This window comes from Henckelia pumila, chromosome 2, assembly GCF_033568475.1.
Source record: "Henckelia pumila isolate YLH828 chromosome 2, ASM3356847v2, whole genome shotgun sequence".
Taxonomy (NCBI): Eukaryota; Viridiplantae; Streptophyta; class Magnoliopsida; order Lamiales; family Gesneriaceae; genus Henckelia; species Henckelia pumila.
In genome coordinates, this window is record NC_133121.1 from 151825869 (window position 1) to 151840886 (window position 15018).

The 15018-nt window shown below is 37.0% G+C and overlaps 1 protein-coding gene across 1 annotated transcript; it reads right to left on the reverse strand.

Annotated features, from left to right (window-relative positions):
• Window positions 1–1084: 1084 nt before the first annotated feature.
• Window positions 1085–3041, reverse strand: LOC140878703 (uncharacterized). Its single transcript, XM_073282318.1, has 2 exons — window positions 1283–3041; window positions 1085–1119 (listed from the first exon to the last, which is right to left on the reverse strand). The coding sequence occupies exons 1-2, from the start codon at window positions 3039–3041 to the stop codon at window positions 1085–1087; spliced, it is 1794 nt and encodes a 597-aa protein (XP_073138419.1).
• Window positions 3042–15018: the final 11977 nt, after the last annotated feature.

Consider the following 15018-nt stretch of genomic DNA (forward strand, 5'->3'; position numbering starts at 1 on the left):
GAGGCAGTTCAAAATGCGACAATCTATTCCTAGGCCTGCACTTGACAACGATAACCTACACAATGTTAATAGAACAGGTCATCGCAACACAGATTGGAGAGAGTATCATAAAGATGCAATTATTCTTTGGAATGGAAAATTGAGTAATGTTGCCCGAGGAGAACGCTACAGAAGATCTAGGGAAGTCGATGATGATTACTTTCCATGGTATGATCGCATTACTGTACGATTTATATCGCCTGCAGTAACTGGGCTTGGTTTTAGGCCATATCAACCGAATTTAGATATTGGCAGACACAGTAATATTTCACAAAATTTTAGTATGTCATCCTCTGATTCGCATCAGTCATCATCAGGGTTTGTTCCTCCTCGTCCATCTGGTGAGTTCTACAACGCGGGTCCATCTGGTGGGTTCTACAACGCGGGTCCATCTGGTGGGTTCTACAACGCGGGTCCATCTGGTGGGTTCGACAACGCAGGGCCATCTAGTGGGTTGTACAATACCGGACCATTCGGTGGATTTTACGGTGCAGGACCATCTGGTTCATATGTTGATGCCGGTTATCATACTCCATTTTGTGAAAATATCCAAAGTTTTACAGATCTGCTTAATACTGGTCAACGCAATATTCTGGCTCCTGAAAGAAACGTTCCGTCACCTGTAATATTCCCTAGTTATTCAGATGAGCAACAAGAGAGGAGTGAAGAAATTGTTGATGCTCCTGTTGTGCGTAGAGGACAACGTAGACGTAGACCACCTGCTTGTGGTACCGGTGGTCATTTGTATAACTGCAATTGTCATGAACAATAATGATATTCTTTTTTTGTGTTATAGTAATTGATAATTAGTTATGCATGTGATTTTTTTTTTCTTTCCGTATGAGTTTTTTTTTATTACACCACAATTATTTTAAATACTTTATTAAGTTGATTCAAACAAATATGAAGAAAAATGCTAGTAGTGTAATAGATCAATGCATTTAACCAATATCAAATACATATCTTATTCAATGCATACATTATATGACACAATTATAAAAACGCATATGCTACCAACAAACATTTATTTGTTATATATTTTTCGTCAAGCAATCAATTGTTCACGTTCATCTGATGCTCCTGAAAAAAAAAATAGACATATACAAATTAAAATATATTACAAGACATATTTTTAGGAACAAATTAAATTTTCAAAGTTTATACCTGTTAGTTCTTCGTTGTTGTCTCTCTTTCGCTACCGGCATGTCCATCTCGTTTTTTAGTCGAGTCGTTGTATCCCTACCTGCTCTTCTTCTTTCACGTCTAACTGGGTTGTGTTGCAACTCAAAGGTAGGACGATCCCAATATCTTTCATCTGCAAGAGGTTCAAATCTTCCTTCATACGTTGCGAGGTACTCCGATATATTGTACCATGGCTGCACAAGTGTCGTGGGATCTAAAGAGTGCCATTTAGCGGTGCAAATAGCATGAGAACACGGGATGCCGAAAATTGTCCATTTATCACATGAACAATCTGTTGTTGATATTCTCACCACTTGCATGTGTTGGCCGCGACTTGGCCTTCCTCCGGTCGCAACCTGAGCAGTTTGTGATCGTACATCATATTTAACAACACGATGTTCACTAGATTTCTTTGCCCATTCCTCATACTTTCGCCGTGCATAATTCGACCACAATTGGTTTTCTTGAACCATACGTTGACCTTTTGTCACACGTTCAATGAAGTATTGGACACATCTCAGAAGGATCAAGTGTAATATTGCAGATATAGGCAGTCTACGAGCTCCCTTTAACACACTGTTTAAGCACTCGGACATGTTGGTCGTCATCACTCCACGACGCCAACCTCCATCATGGGCCATACTCCATTTTTCCTTTGATATTCCATCCAAATATCTGTGTGCCAAAATATTTTTGTTCTTAATTGCCTTCATTGTTGCATCAAATTTACAAATTTGATGTTGACTACCTGCTTCCCAGCACAAATCTTTCAAATGCACATCTTTGAACCTGGAATTAAAATTTGAGCAGACGTGCCGCAAACAAAAATGATGCACACCTTGTGGAGGTTTGAAATAGGGTAGATCTTCAACGGCTCGCACGATTCCCTTGTGCCTATCAGATATTAGACACACACCATTTTCGCCACATACAACATGCCGTCCAGCATTTTCCAAAAACCACTTCCAGGAATCAGACGTTTCTTCATCAACAATTGCAAAAGCCAATGGTAGAACTTGATTGTTAGCATCGAGAGTGACAGCGATCAACATTTTGTGTTTGTACTTTGTGTACAAATGTGTACCGTCGACACTAATGATTTTTCGACAGTGTCGAAATCCATTAGTACACGGCTTGAACGCCCAAAAACAATAGTTCAATGTTTTTATTTCTTCATTGTTTCTGAGATGCTTCCAGTCGACAATTGTTCCAATATTGTATTTGCAAAGAGCACGCATATATTTTGGCAGTAATTGAACAGAGCTCTCCCAAGTTCCATAAACAATTTCCACTGCACGTTTCAGACTCCGCCATGTCTTCGTATACGAGATTTGATATCCATATTTATCTTTCACACTCTCTATTATATATTTAATCTCGTACGAAGGATCACATCGTACAATGCCCAATAGTGTATGTGCAACCATATCACTATTCAAGTTGTGATGATCTATGCCGACGTTGGTTGATATACATGTATGAGGCCCACCATATCTGGTTATTTTCCAATAACCTGTTTTCTCCTTGAAAGATGCGTGAAGACCCCAACGACATCTGATGGTGGAAGAATCATTTTTGCATTGAATTTTCCACAAAATGCGTGTGCTCTCAACAACAAGATATTCACGCCTAGAAACTCTGACCGAATAATCCTTCACAGATGCAATCAGATCTTTTTTATCCTTGAAAACCATGTTTACACATAGTTCTCCTCTCTCCTCATTATAGTATCTTGTCCGCATGTCATGAGGTACGCCAATAGAATCAGGAATCTCTAACTCCAGTTCGGCCAGATGCAAGATATGCGATTTATCAGCCATATATTATCTAAGAAAAGATAAATGGAATACGTCATGAATACAAGTGAGATATGGTGGTAATGCCAGATGGTATGAAACATCCCCGATCTTCTCCAGAATCTGGAATGGCCCAATGACCATCCGTGCTATCTTTCCCTTAAGGCCAAATTTCATCACCTTCCAGAAAGGTAAGACTCTTAGAATACATGTTCTCCTGGCTCAAAATGTATTGTACTGCGCTTGGTGTAGGCATAATTGGCTTGTATATTTTGTGCATCTATGACTCTTTGCTTGATCAGATCAACTTTGTCAGCAATCTACTGGATCAACTTACCCTTCTACCTGTCGTTCACAAACCCCATCCCAGAACAAAAATGTTCGACAACAGCTACCATAAAGAGTCTCAAACGATGTCATGCCAATGTTGTGATGATTGTTATTATACGTAAACTCGGTCAATGGAAAATGTTCCTGCCAGGGAAAAACAAAATCCATAACTGAAGCTCTGAACATATCCTCAAGAGTGCGTATTGTTCTTTCTGACCGAACGTCAGTCTCTGGGTGATATGTTGTACTCAGACTCAGCGTAGTGTCCAAGGCCTACTGGAAGCTACCCCAAAACCATGACGTAAGTATTGAATCCCTAACACTAGCAATACTCAACGGAATCCCATGCAGTCGTACAATCTCCTGAATCTACAATCAGGCCATATGGTCAAAGGTAAAATACCGTTTATATGGAATGAAACAATCTGACTTGGAAAACCGATCCACAATAATCCATATCGCACCACTATTCCTGGAAGACATCGGAAAGTAGGTAACAAAATCCATGGTCACATGCTCCCATTTACATTGGGGAATCTCTAAATTTTGGAGCAAATCTCTAGGTCGTCAATGCTAGGTCTTGACTTGCAGAAAAAAATGCATCTGGATACAAAATTATAAACATTGCGCTTCAATCCTTTCTACCAGAATCTCGTACACAGTTTCTTGTACATTTTCATAATTCCAGGGTGTACAATGAACCTGCTCTGGTGGGCCTGAGACAGAATCTCCTCATGCAACGTTGGATCGTCGGGTACAACTACCTTGCCAGACAAACACAACAACCCATATTCCTGAAGATCAACACAAAAAGTGTTATTTATCTCCCTGAGAAAGTCAGGCTAACTTCTGCATATTCGGATACAAGTACTGTACTTTCCGGATACGGGTGTAAGAATCTAGCTCAGCAGGTATAGAAAAGACTCGAATCTCCTATTGTTATTTTTTGTAACGAAACTTGAACCCCAAAGAACAACACTCCTATACTGCACTATTGCAAAGAAAAATCACACACACTTTACGAGTAAGTGCATATGCATTTGGATTCACATAACCTTGATGGTATTTGAATTCACAGTCATAATCCTTCAGAAGATCCATTCATCGATATTGTCTTATGTTCAACTCAGCCTAAGTGAACAAGTATTTCAAACTCTTGTGGTCTGAGTAGATCTCAAATCACTCACCATACAAGTGATGTTGCCAGATCTTTAGTACAAAGACAATGGATGCAATCTCTAAATCATGCGATGGATAATTCTTCTCGGATTTTTCAACTGTCTAGAGGCGTATGAATCACATGTACTTTCTCGACACCCAACCCAAACCCTGTAGAGATGCCTCTATTTAGACTACAAAACCACCATAACAGACGGTAAGTCTGTAGTCAATCGTCATCGTAGCTCGTGAAAACCCTACTCACACTTGTCACGCCCCGAAATTGGGCCTAGTTGAAATCGACATTGTTTAACAAAAACAATAAGCCTCGTAGCATATAAAATAGCCCAAACCAGTTTTTTTTTCATAATGAATAATTGTTTTTATATTGACAATAGAAATTTACCAGAGAATACGACATAGTTGCGGAAGCGGATTACAACGGAAAACATATATAAGAAAACTAAGTAGATGCTTGGATCCTCAGATTTCGAACTTCATTACCAGCCCCAGAACGGCTCTTGCTCGTCATCGTTCACTTGTTCCTCAGTCTTATCTAGAGAGGAGGTAAGAGGTGAGTGTTTTGAAAAATACTCAGCAAGTGGGGGCCGATCGTTACACCAATAACAAGGTATACATATAAACATATGTTCAAAAGTGAATTCCAAATATACTTATATACATAATTTCATAAGTGACTTTCATATAATAGTAGAAAAGAAATTTCAAAAGTGACTCGTTATGGAATTTGTCATGATAGGGTACAATACATAAGATAGACATATTTGAAAGCATAGTTCAAAATCATATCATATCGTATATAAAGCACCGAATTTCATTTTTTTTTTCAAGATTCATTGATCTGTCTCCAATATGTTACTTTTCTATGGGGCAAGGTAATATAACGGTTTTATACCCACCGTGCAGAGCCATATAACGGTTTTATACCCACCGTGTAGGGGCCATATAACGGTTTTATACCCACGTGTGAGGAACATATAACGGTTTTATACCCACCGTGTGAGGGCCATATACTTGAAATCAAATCTTGACAGTTCTTACTTTCATATTTGCATCATAATAATAATCGATTCATATGAACTGAATATATACATATAAAAGACACGAAGCATCATGTGTACAATCAAGATTTAAAACATAACCAAAATAATTTTAAAGCATATATATAATCCCACTTACAGTCGATTTAGATAATTGCAAGAATTATTGGTTGCAAAGGTTGAATGAAACTAGCTCCGATTGACTCGAACACGGTTTGATTGTGAGACGATTTTATTGGACTACTCTATTACTACACTATGTTCTAAATAGGTGAATGATTTGAACACAATATCCCTAATTTTATGCTACCTAAAATCGATAAGATAACCCATCCCGGATGGGGTTTTTTTTATTTTTACCGTAAATTAAATAATAAATGTCAAAAATAATGTAAAATTAAAAAAATTTTACAAATACCGTAAAACTCCAAATCTGACAGCGGATACTCAGTACACGTGGGCAGAGTCCGCTAACATTTGGAGCGGATGCTGCGTCGTGGCGTGGGGGTGTGCCACGCCAGCAGCATCCGCTCCATTATTGATAATGGACCGACTGCCCCCACCCACATTATCAGTTTTTTTTTTTTCTGAAATCCTCCATTGTCTACGACACTTCTTCTCTCCTTATCAATTTTTGTTTCTTTAACATTAGATTTCTCCATCATCGTTCCTCCAATTACAAATTCGAGAGTAGTTTCGGAATCTTTACAATGAGAGGTTTTTTTTTACACCAATTTTTTGAGTTTTCTTCGCCGTATTCGTCCGACCACAGGTGGAGCATTTTCACATCTTCCATCACCGCCGATCGTTGTTCAAACTAGCAAGAAGATATTTTGGTTGGTTGGAGCTCTATTTCAAAATTAAGGTAAATTCGAGATTATGGTTTTTTAATTTAGGTGTTTTGGTTTAATTGAGTTACTATAATTGAAATATGTTTAATTGTTGGTCGCAGGTACTAAAAAAAGCCATTTGAAGGTATGGATTATTTTTCAGAATTTTTTTAAGCATTATTTTGATTTTTTGAGTTTATTTTAATAATATATTTTAGTATATATTTCAAATTTCTTCTTTTTTATAATTAGCTATATTATATTAATATAATAAAAATTAAATGTATTAATAATAAAAATAGTTATGTTACGTTAAGTGTTGTTATTATTATTATTTTAATCTTATAATATATATAAATACAGAATTATATATATATATATATTAAAATACTAAAAAATATATATATAAACTTTATTATTGTTATTGTTATTATATTAGATATATACGCATGTGATATTACCTTATTATTGATATACTATATAATATAGATTATTAGATTAAAATATACGTATATATATATATATATATATATATATATATATATATATATATATATAATCTATTGTTATCGTTATTATATTAAAAATGTGCAATATATAGACATATATTGTTATATGCATAGATTAAAATTTATTATATTTTATTTTATTTTATTTTTATGTTTTGTTATTTTGTAATTTTATAATATGTGTTTATTGGTTTGCATTATATAATTTTTAGTATATTTGTCAGGATGACAACAAATCGAGGGCCAATAGATTCCAGTGTGCTATATTTACAAGCCACACATATGTCGTCAGAAGTTTCCACAATAACAATTGATGACATAGTTCGAGTCAAACGATCCGATAATTTGATTTGGCAGTTATTTAATGAGCATGGTCTGCACAGTCGTGTGATTGCATATTTAAATAATATGGGGTTTTATGGTGTTTTGTTGTGTGGATCTCGGCAATATGATAATTATTTAATTACTGCTTTGGTTGAACGATGGCGACGTGAAACACATACCTTTCATTTTAGATGTGGTGAAGCAACCATCACTTTACAGGATATTTCCATTATTTGGGGTCTACCTATTGATGGTGAGCCTGTAATTGGTATAGATGTTTCACGCAAAGTTGAAGAGTGGCAGCATATATGTTTGGATTTATTGGGATTTACGCCACTGACGTCGCATTTCAAAGGTGGCCACTTATCGATGACCGCTTTATATGAGCATTGCATGGCTGCACATATCGATGATAATAGTCCAGAAATAGATGTCGTAAAATATACCCGTTGTGTAGCATTAATGATTATTGGAGGAATCATGGTTCCAGATTATCAAGGAGGATCTGTTAAATTGATTTTTTTGCAACTACTTCGGTATATTGAACGCATCAGATCTTATAGTTGGGGAAGTGCAGTTCTAGCATTCCTATATCGTGAGTTATGCAATGCAACACGGATAAGAAAAGCTATAATATCCGGGCCTCTATTTATCCTACAGGTATAAATTTTTAAGTTCATCTAATATCACATTATAATAATTTATAATTTAATTTATTACTGATGGCAAGTATGGGCATGGAACAGGATTACATTTGTTAATCCTGATATAAATGGATTATCTCTGACTGTGCCTCAAAATGAATTCGAGGAAGATATTCCATATGCTCCTTATGGTGCACGGTAATATTTGAAAAATATTAGCTTTTTATAAATTACAAATTCATTTTGTAATAATTTTAATAATCTTTTTTTATTGTAGGTGGTCAAATGTGTTTAGTTACACTCATTCACCAACGCACGCTGTTAGAATTATAAGGGATTGCTTCGATCGTATGACTAATGCCGAGGTGTGTTATTGGATTATTGAAATTTTACAGCAATTATATTAATTTATATTTATTAATTAAAAATGATTTTATTATTATTATTATGCATTTTAATTGGATAGTTTACAACAAGAAAGATGTTGATGTTAAAGCGATTATTAGTACATACGATAATAGAATCTGGAGATGTGTTTGTCCTCTGATTTGTTTTGATATTATGGAGATGCATCGTCCTGATCGGGTCTTGAGGCAGTTCAAAATGCGATAATCTATTCCTAGGCCTGCACTTGACAACGATAACCTACACAATGTTAATAGAACAGGTCATCGCAACACAGATTGGAGAGAGTATCATAAAGATGCAATTATTCTTTGGAATGGAAAATTGAGTAATGTTGCCCGAGGAGAACGCTACAGAAGATCTAGGGAAGTCGATGATGATTACTTTCCATGGTATGATCGCATTACTGTACGATTTATATCGCCTGCAGTAACTGGGCTTGGTTTTAGGCCATATCAACCGAATTTAGATATTGGCAGACACAGTAATATTCCACAAAATTTTAGTGTGTCATCCTCTGATTCGCATCAGTCATCATCAGGGTTTGTTCCTCCTCGTCCATCTGGTGAGTTCTACAACACGGGTCCATCTGGTGGGTTCTACAACGCGGGTTCATCTGGTGGGTTCTACAACGCGGGTCCATCTGGTGGGTTCGACAACGCAGGGCCATCTAGTGGGTTGTACAATACCGGACCATTCGGTGGATTTTACGGTGCAGGACCATCTGGTTCATATGTTGATGCCGGTTATCATACTCCATTTTGTGAAAATATCCAAAGTTTTACAGATCTGCTTAATACTGGTCAACGCAATATTCTGGCTCCTGAAAGAAACGTTCCGTCACCTGTAATATTCCCTAGTTATTCAGATGAGCAACAAGAGAGGAGTGAAGAAATTGTTGATGCTCCTGTTGTGCGTAGAGGACAACGTAGACGTAGACCACCTGCTTGTGGTACCGGTGGTCATTTGTATAACTGCAATTGTCATGAACAATAATGATATTCTTTTTTTGTGTTATAGTAATTGATAATTAGTTATGCATGTGATTTTTTTTTTCTTTCCGTATGAGTTTTTTTTTTATTACACCACAATTATTTTAAATACTTTATTAAGTTGATTCAAACAAATATGAAGAAAAATGCTAGTAGTGTAATAGATCAATGCATTTAACCAATATCAAATACATATCTTATTCAATGCATACATTATATGACACAATTATAAAAACGCATATGCTACCAACAAACATTTATTTGTTATATATTTTTCGTCAAGCAATCAATTGTCCACGTTCATCTGATGCTCCTGAAAAAAAAAATAGACATATACAAATTAAAATATATTACAAGACATATTTTTAGGAACAAATTAAATTTTCAAAGTTTATACCTGTTAGTTCTTCGTTGTTGTCTCTCTTTCGCTACCGGCATGTCCATCTCGTTTTTTAGTCGAGTCGTTGTATCCCTACCTGCTCTTCTTCTTTCACGTCTAACTGGGTTATGTTGCAACTCAAAGGTAGGACGATCCCAATATCTTTCATCTGCAAGAGGTTCAAATCTTCCTTCATACGTTGCGAGGTACTCCGATATATTGTATCATGGCTGCACAAGTGTCGTGGGATCTAACGAGTGCCATTTAGCGGTGCAAATAGCATGAGAACACGGGATGCCAAAAATTGTCCATTTACCACATGAACAATCTGTTGTAGATATTCTCATCACTTGTATGTGTTGGCCGCGACTTGGCCTTCCTCCGGTCGCAACCTGAGCAGTTTGTGATCGTACATCATATTTAACAACACGATGTTCACTAGATTTCTTTGCCCATTCCTCATACTTTCGCCGTGCATAATTCGACCACAATTGGTTTTCTTGAACCATACGTTGACCTTTTGTCACACGTTCAATGAAGTATTGACACATCTCAGAAGGGTCAAGTGTACTATTGCAGATATAGGCAGTCTACGAGCTCCCTTTAACACACTGTTTAAGCACTCGGACATGTTGGTCGTCATCACTCCACGACGCCAACCTCCGTCATGGGCCATACTCCATTTTTCCTTTGATATTCCATCCAAATATCTGTGTGCCAAAATATTTTTGTTCTTAATTGCCTTCATTGTTGCATCAAATTTACAAATTTGATGTTGACTACCTGCTTCCCAGCACAAATCTTTCAAATGCACATCTTTGAACCTGGAATTAAAATTTGAGCACACGTGCCGCAAACAAAATGATGCACACCTTGTGGAGGTTTGAAATAGGGTAGATCTTCAACGGCTCGCACGATTCCCTTGTGCCTATCAGATATTAGACACACACCATTTTCGCCACATACAACATGCCGTCCAACATTTTCCAAAAACCACTTCCAGGAATCAGACGTTTCTTCATCGACAATTGCAAAAGCCAATGGTAGAACTTGATTGTTAGCATCGAGAGTGACAGCGATCAACATTTTGTGTTTGTACTTTGTGTACAAATGTGTACCGTCGACACTAATGATTTTTCAACAGTGTCGAAATCCATTAGTACACGGCTTGAATGCCCAAAAACAATAGTTCAATGTTTTTATTTCTTCATTGTTTATGAGATGCTTTCAGTCGACAATTGTTCCAATATTGTATTTGCAAAGAGCACGCATATATTTTGGCAGTAATTGAACAGAGCTCTCCCAAGTTCCATAAACAATTTCCACTGCACGTTTCAGACTCCGCCACGCCTTCGTATACGAGATTTGATATCCATATTTATCTTTCACACTCTCTATTATATATTTAATCTCGTACGAAGGATCACATCGTACAATGCCCAATAGTGTATGTGCAACCATATCACTATTCAAGTTGTGATGATCTATGCCGACGTTGGTTGATATACATGTATGAGGCCCACCATATCTGGTTATTTTCCAATAACCTGTTTTCTCCTTGAAAGATGCGCGAAGACCCCAACGACATCTGATGGTGGAAGAATCATTTTTGCATTGAATTTTCCACAAAATGCGTGTGCTCTCAACAACAAGATATTCACGCCTAGAAACTCTGACCGAATAATCCTTCACAGATGCAATCAGATCTTTTTTATCCTTGAAAACCATGTTTACACATAGTTCTCCTCTCTCCTCATTATAGTATCTTGTCCGCATGTCATGAGGTACGCCAATAGAATCAGGAATCTCTAACTCCAGTTCGGCCAGATGCAAGATATGCGATTTATCAGCCATATATTATCTAAGAAAAGATAAATGGAATACGTCATGAATACAAGTGAGATATGGTGGTAATGCCAGATGGTATGAAACATCCCCGATCTTCTCCAGAATCTGGAATGGCCCAATGACCATCCGTGCTATCTTTCCCTTAAGGCCAAATTTCATCACCTTCCAGAAAGGTAAGACTCTTAGAATACATGTTCTCCTGGCTCAAACTGTATTGTACTGCGCTTGGTGTAGGCATAATTGGCTTGTATATTTTGTGCATCTATGACTCTTTTCTTGATCAGATCAACTTTGTCAGCAATCTACTGGATCAACTTACCCTTCTACCTGTCGTTCACAAACCCCATCCCAGAACAAAAATGTTCGAAAACAGCTACCATAAAGAGTCTCAAACGATGTCATGCCAATGTTGTGATGATTGTTATTATACGTAAACTCGGTCAATGGAAAATGTTCCTGCCAGGGAAAAACAAAATCCATAACTGAAGCTCTGGACATATCCTCAAGAGTGCGTATTGTTCTTTCTGACCGAACGTCAGTCTCTGGGTGATATGTTGTACTCAGACTCAGCGTAGTGTCCAAGGCCTACTGGAAGCTACCCCAAAACCATGACGTAAGTATTGAATCCCTAACACTAGCAATACTCAACGGAATCCCATGCAGTCGTACAATCTCCTGAATCTACAATCAGGCCATATGGTCAAAGGTAAAATACCGTTTATATGGAATGAAACAATCTGACTTGGAAAACCGATCCACAATAATCCATATCGCACCACTATTCCTGGAAGACATCGGAAAGTAGGTAACAAAATCCATGGTCACATGCTCCCATTTACATTGGGGAATCTCTAAATTTTGGAGCAAATCTCTAGGTCGTCGATGCTAGGTCTTGACTTGCAGAAAAAAATGCATCTGGATACAAAATTATAAACATTGCGCTTCAATCCTTTCTACCAGAATCTCGTACACAGTTTCTTGTACATTTTCATAATTCCAGGGTGTACAATGAACCTGCTCTGGTGGGCCTGAGACAGAATCTCCTCATGCAATGTTGGATCGTCAGGTACAACTACCTTGCCAGACAAACACAACAACCCATATTCCTGAAGATCAACACCAAAAGTGTTATTTATCTCCCTGAGAAAGTCAGGCTAACTTCTGCATATTCGGATACAAGTACTGTACTTTCCGGATACGGGTGTAAGAATCTGGCTCAGCAGGTATAGAAAAGACTCGAATCTCCTATTGTTATTTTTTGTAACGAAACTTGAACCCCAAAGAACAACACTCCTATACTGCACTATTGCAAAGAAAAATCACACACACTTTACGAGTAAGTGCATATGCATTTGGATTCACATAACCTTGATGGTATTTGAATTCACAGTCATAATCCTTCAGAAGATCCATTCATCGATATTGTCTCATGTTCAACTCAGCCTAAGTGAACAAGTATTTCAAACTCTTGTGGTCTGAGTAGATCTCAAATCACTCACCATACAAGTGATGTTGCCAGATCTTTAGTACAAAGACAATGGATGCAATCTCTAAATCATGCGATGGATAATTCTTCTCGGATTTTTCAACTGTCTAGAGGCGTATGAATCACATGTACTTTCTCGACACCCAACCCAAACCCTGTAGAGATGCCTCTATTTAGACTACAAAACCACCATAACAGACAGTAAGGCTGTAGTCAATCGTCATCGTAGCTCGTGAAAACCCTACTCATACTTGTCACGCCCCGAAATTGGGCCTAGTTGAAATCGACATTGTTTAACAAAAACAATAAGCCTCGTAGCATATAAAATAGCCCAAACCAGTTTTTTTTTCATAATGAATAATTGTTTTTATATTGACAATAGAAATTTACCAAAGAATACGACATAGTTGCGGAAGCGGATTACAACGGAAAACATATATAATAAAACTAAGTAGATGCTTGGATCCTCAGATTTCGAACTTCATTACCAGCCCCAGAACGGCTCTTGCTCGTCATCGTTCACTTGTTCCTCAGTCTTATCTGGAGAGGAGGTAAGAGGTGAGTGTTTTGAAAAATACTCAGCAAGTGGGGGCCGATCGTTACACCAATAACAAGGTATACATATAAACATATGTTCAAAAGTGAATTCCAAATATACTTATATACATAATTTCATAAGTGACTTTCATATAATAGTAGAAAAGAAATTTCAAAAGTGACTCGTTATGGAATTTGTCATGATAGGGTACAATACATAAGATAGACATATTTGAAAGCATAGTTCAAAATCATATCATATCGTATATAAAGCACCGAATTTCATTTTTTTTTTCAAGATTCATTGATCTGTCTCCAATATGTTACTTTTCTATGGGGCAAGGTAATATAACGGTTTTATACCCACCGTGCAGAGCCATATAACGGTTTTATACCCACCGTGTAGGGGCCATATAACGGTTTTATACCCACGTGTGAGGGACATATAACGGTTTTATACCCACCGTGTGAGGGCCATATACTTGAAATCAAATCTTGACAGTTCTTACTTTCATATTTGCATCATAATAATAATCGATTCATATGAACTGAATATATACATATAAAAGACACGAAGCATCATGTGTACAATCAAGATTTAAAACATAACCAAAATAATTTTAAAGCATATATATAATCCCACTTACAGTCGATTTAGATAATTGCAAGAATTATTGGTTGCAAAGGTTGAATGAAACTAGCTCCGATTGACTCGAACACGGTTTGATTGTGAGACGATTTTATTGGACTACTCTTGTACTACACTATGTTCTAAATAGGTGAATGATTTGAACACAATATCCCTAATTTTATGCTACCTAAAATCGATAAGATAACCTATCCCGGATGGGGTTTTTTTTATTTTTATCGTAAATTAAATAATAAATGTAAAAAATAATGTAAAATTAAAAAAATTTTACAAATACCGTAAAACTCCAAATCTGACAGCGGATACTCAGTACACGTGGGCAGAGTCCGCTAACATTTGGAGCGAATGCTGCGTCGTGGCGTGGGGGTGTGCCACGCCAGCAGCATCCGCTCCATTATTGATAATGGACCGACTGCCCCCACCCACATTATCAGTTTTTTTTTTTTTTTTTTTTTCTGAAATCCTCCATTGTCTACGACACTTCTTCTCTCCTTATCAATTTTTGTTTCTTTAACATTAGATTTCTCCATCATCGTTCCTCCAATTACAAATCCGAGAGTAGTTTTGGAATCTTTACAACGAGAGGTTTTTTTTTACACCAATTTTTTGAGTTTTTTTCGCCGTATTCGTCCGACCACAGGTGGAGCATTTTCACATCTTCCATCACCGCCGATCGTTGTTCAAACTAGCAAGAAGATATTTTGGTTGGTTGGAGCTCTATTTCAAAATTAAGGTAAATTCGAGATTAGGGTTTTTTAATTTGGGTGTTTTGGTTTAATTGAGTTACTATAATTGAAATATGTTTAATTGTTGGTCGCAGGTACTAAAAAAAGCCATTTGAAGGTATGG

Bases quoted from the DNA above. Each gene is read 5' to 3' on its own strand.
- LOC140878703 (XM_073282318.1), bottom strand. From the start codon at position 3,041: ATGGCTGATAAATCGCATATCTTGCATCTGGCCGAACTGGAGTTAGAG. The intron at 1,120-1,282 runs GTAGGGATACAA...TTTTTTTTTCAG, and splicing joins ACGTGAAAGAAGAAGAGCAG to GAGCATCAGATGAACGTGAA.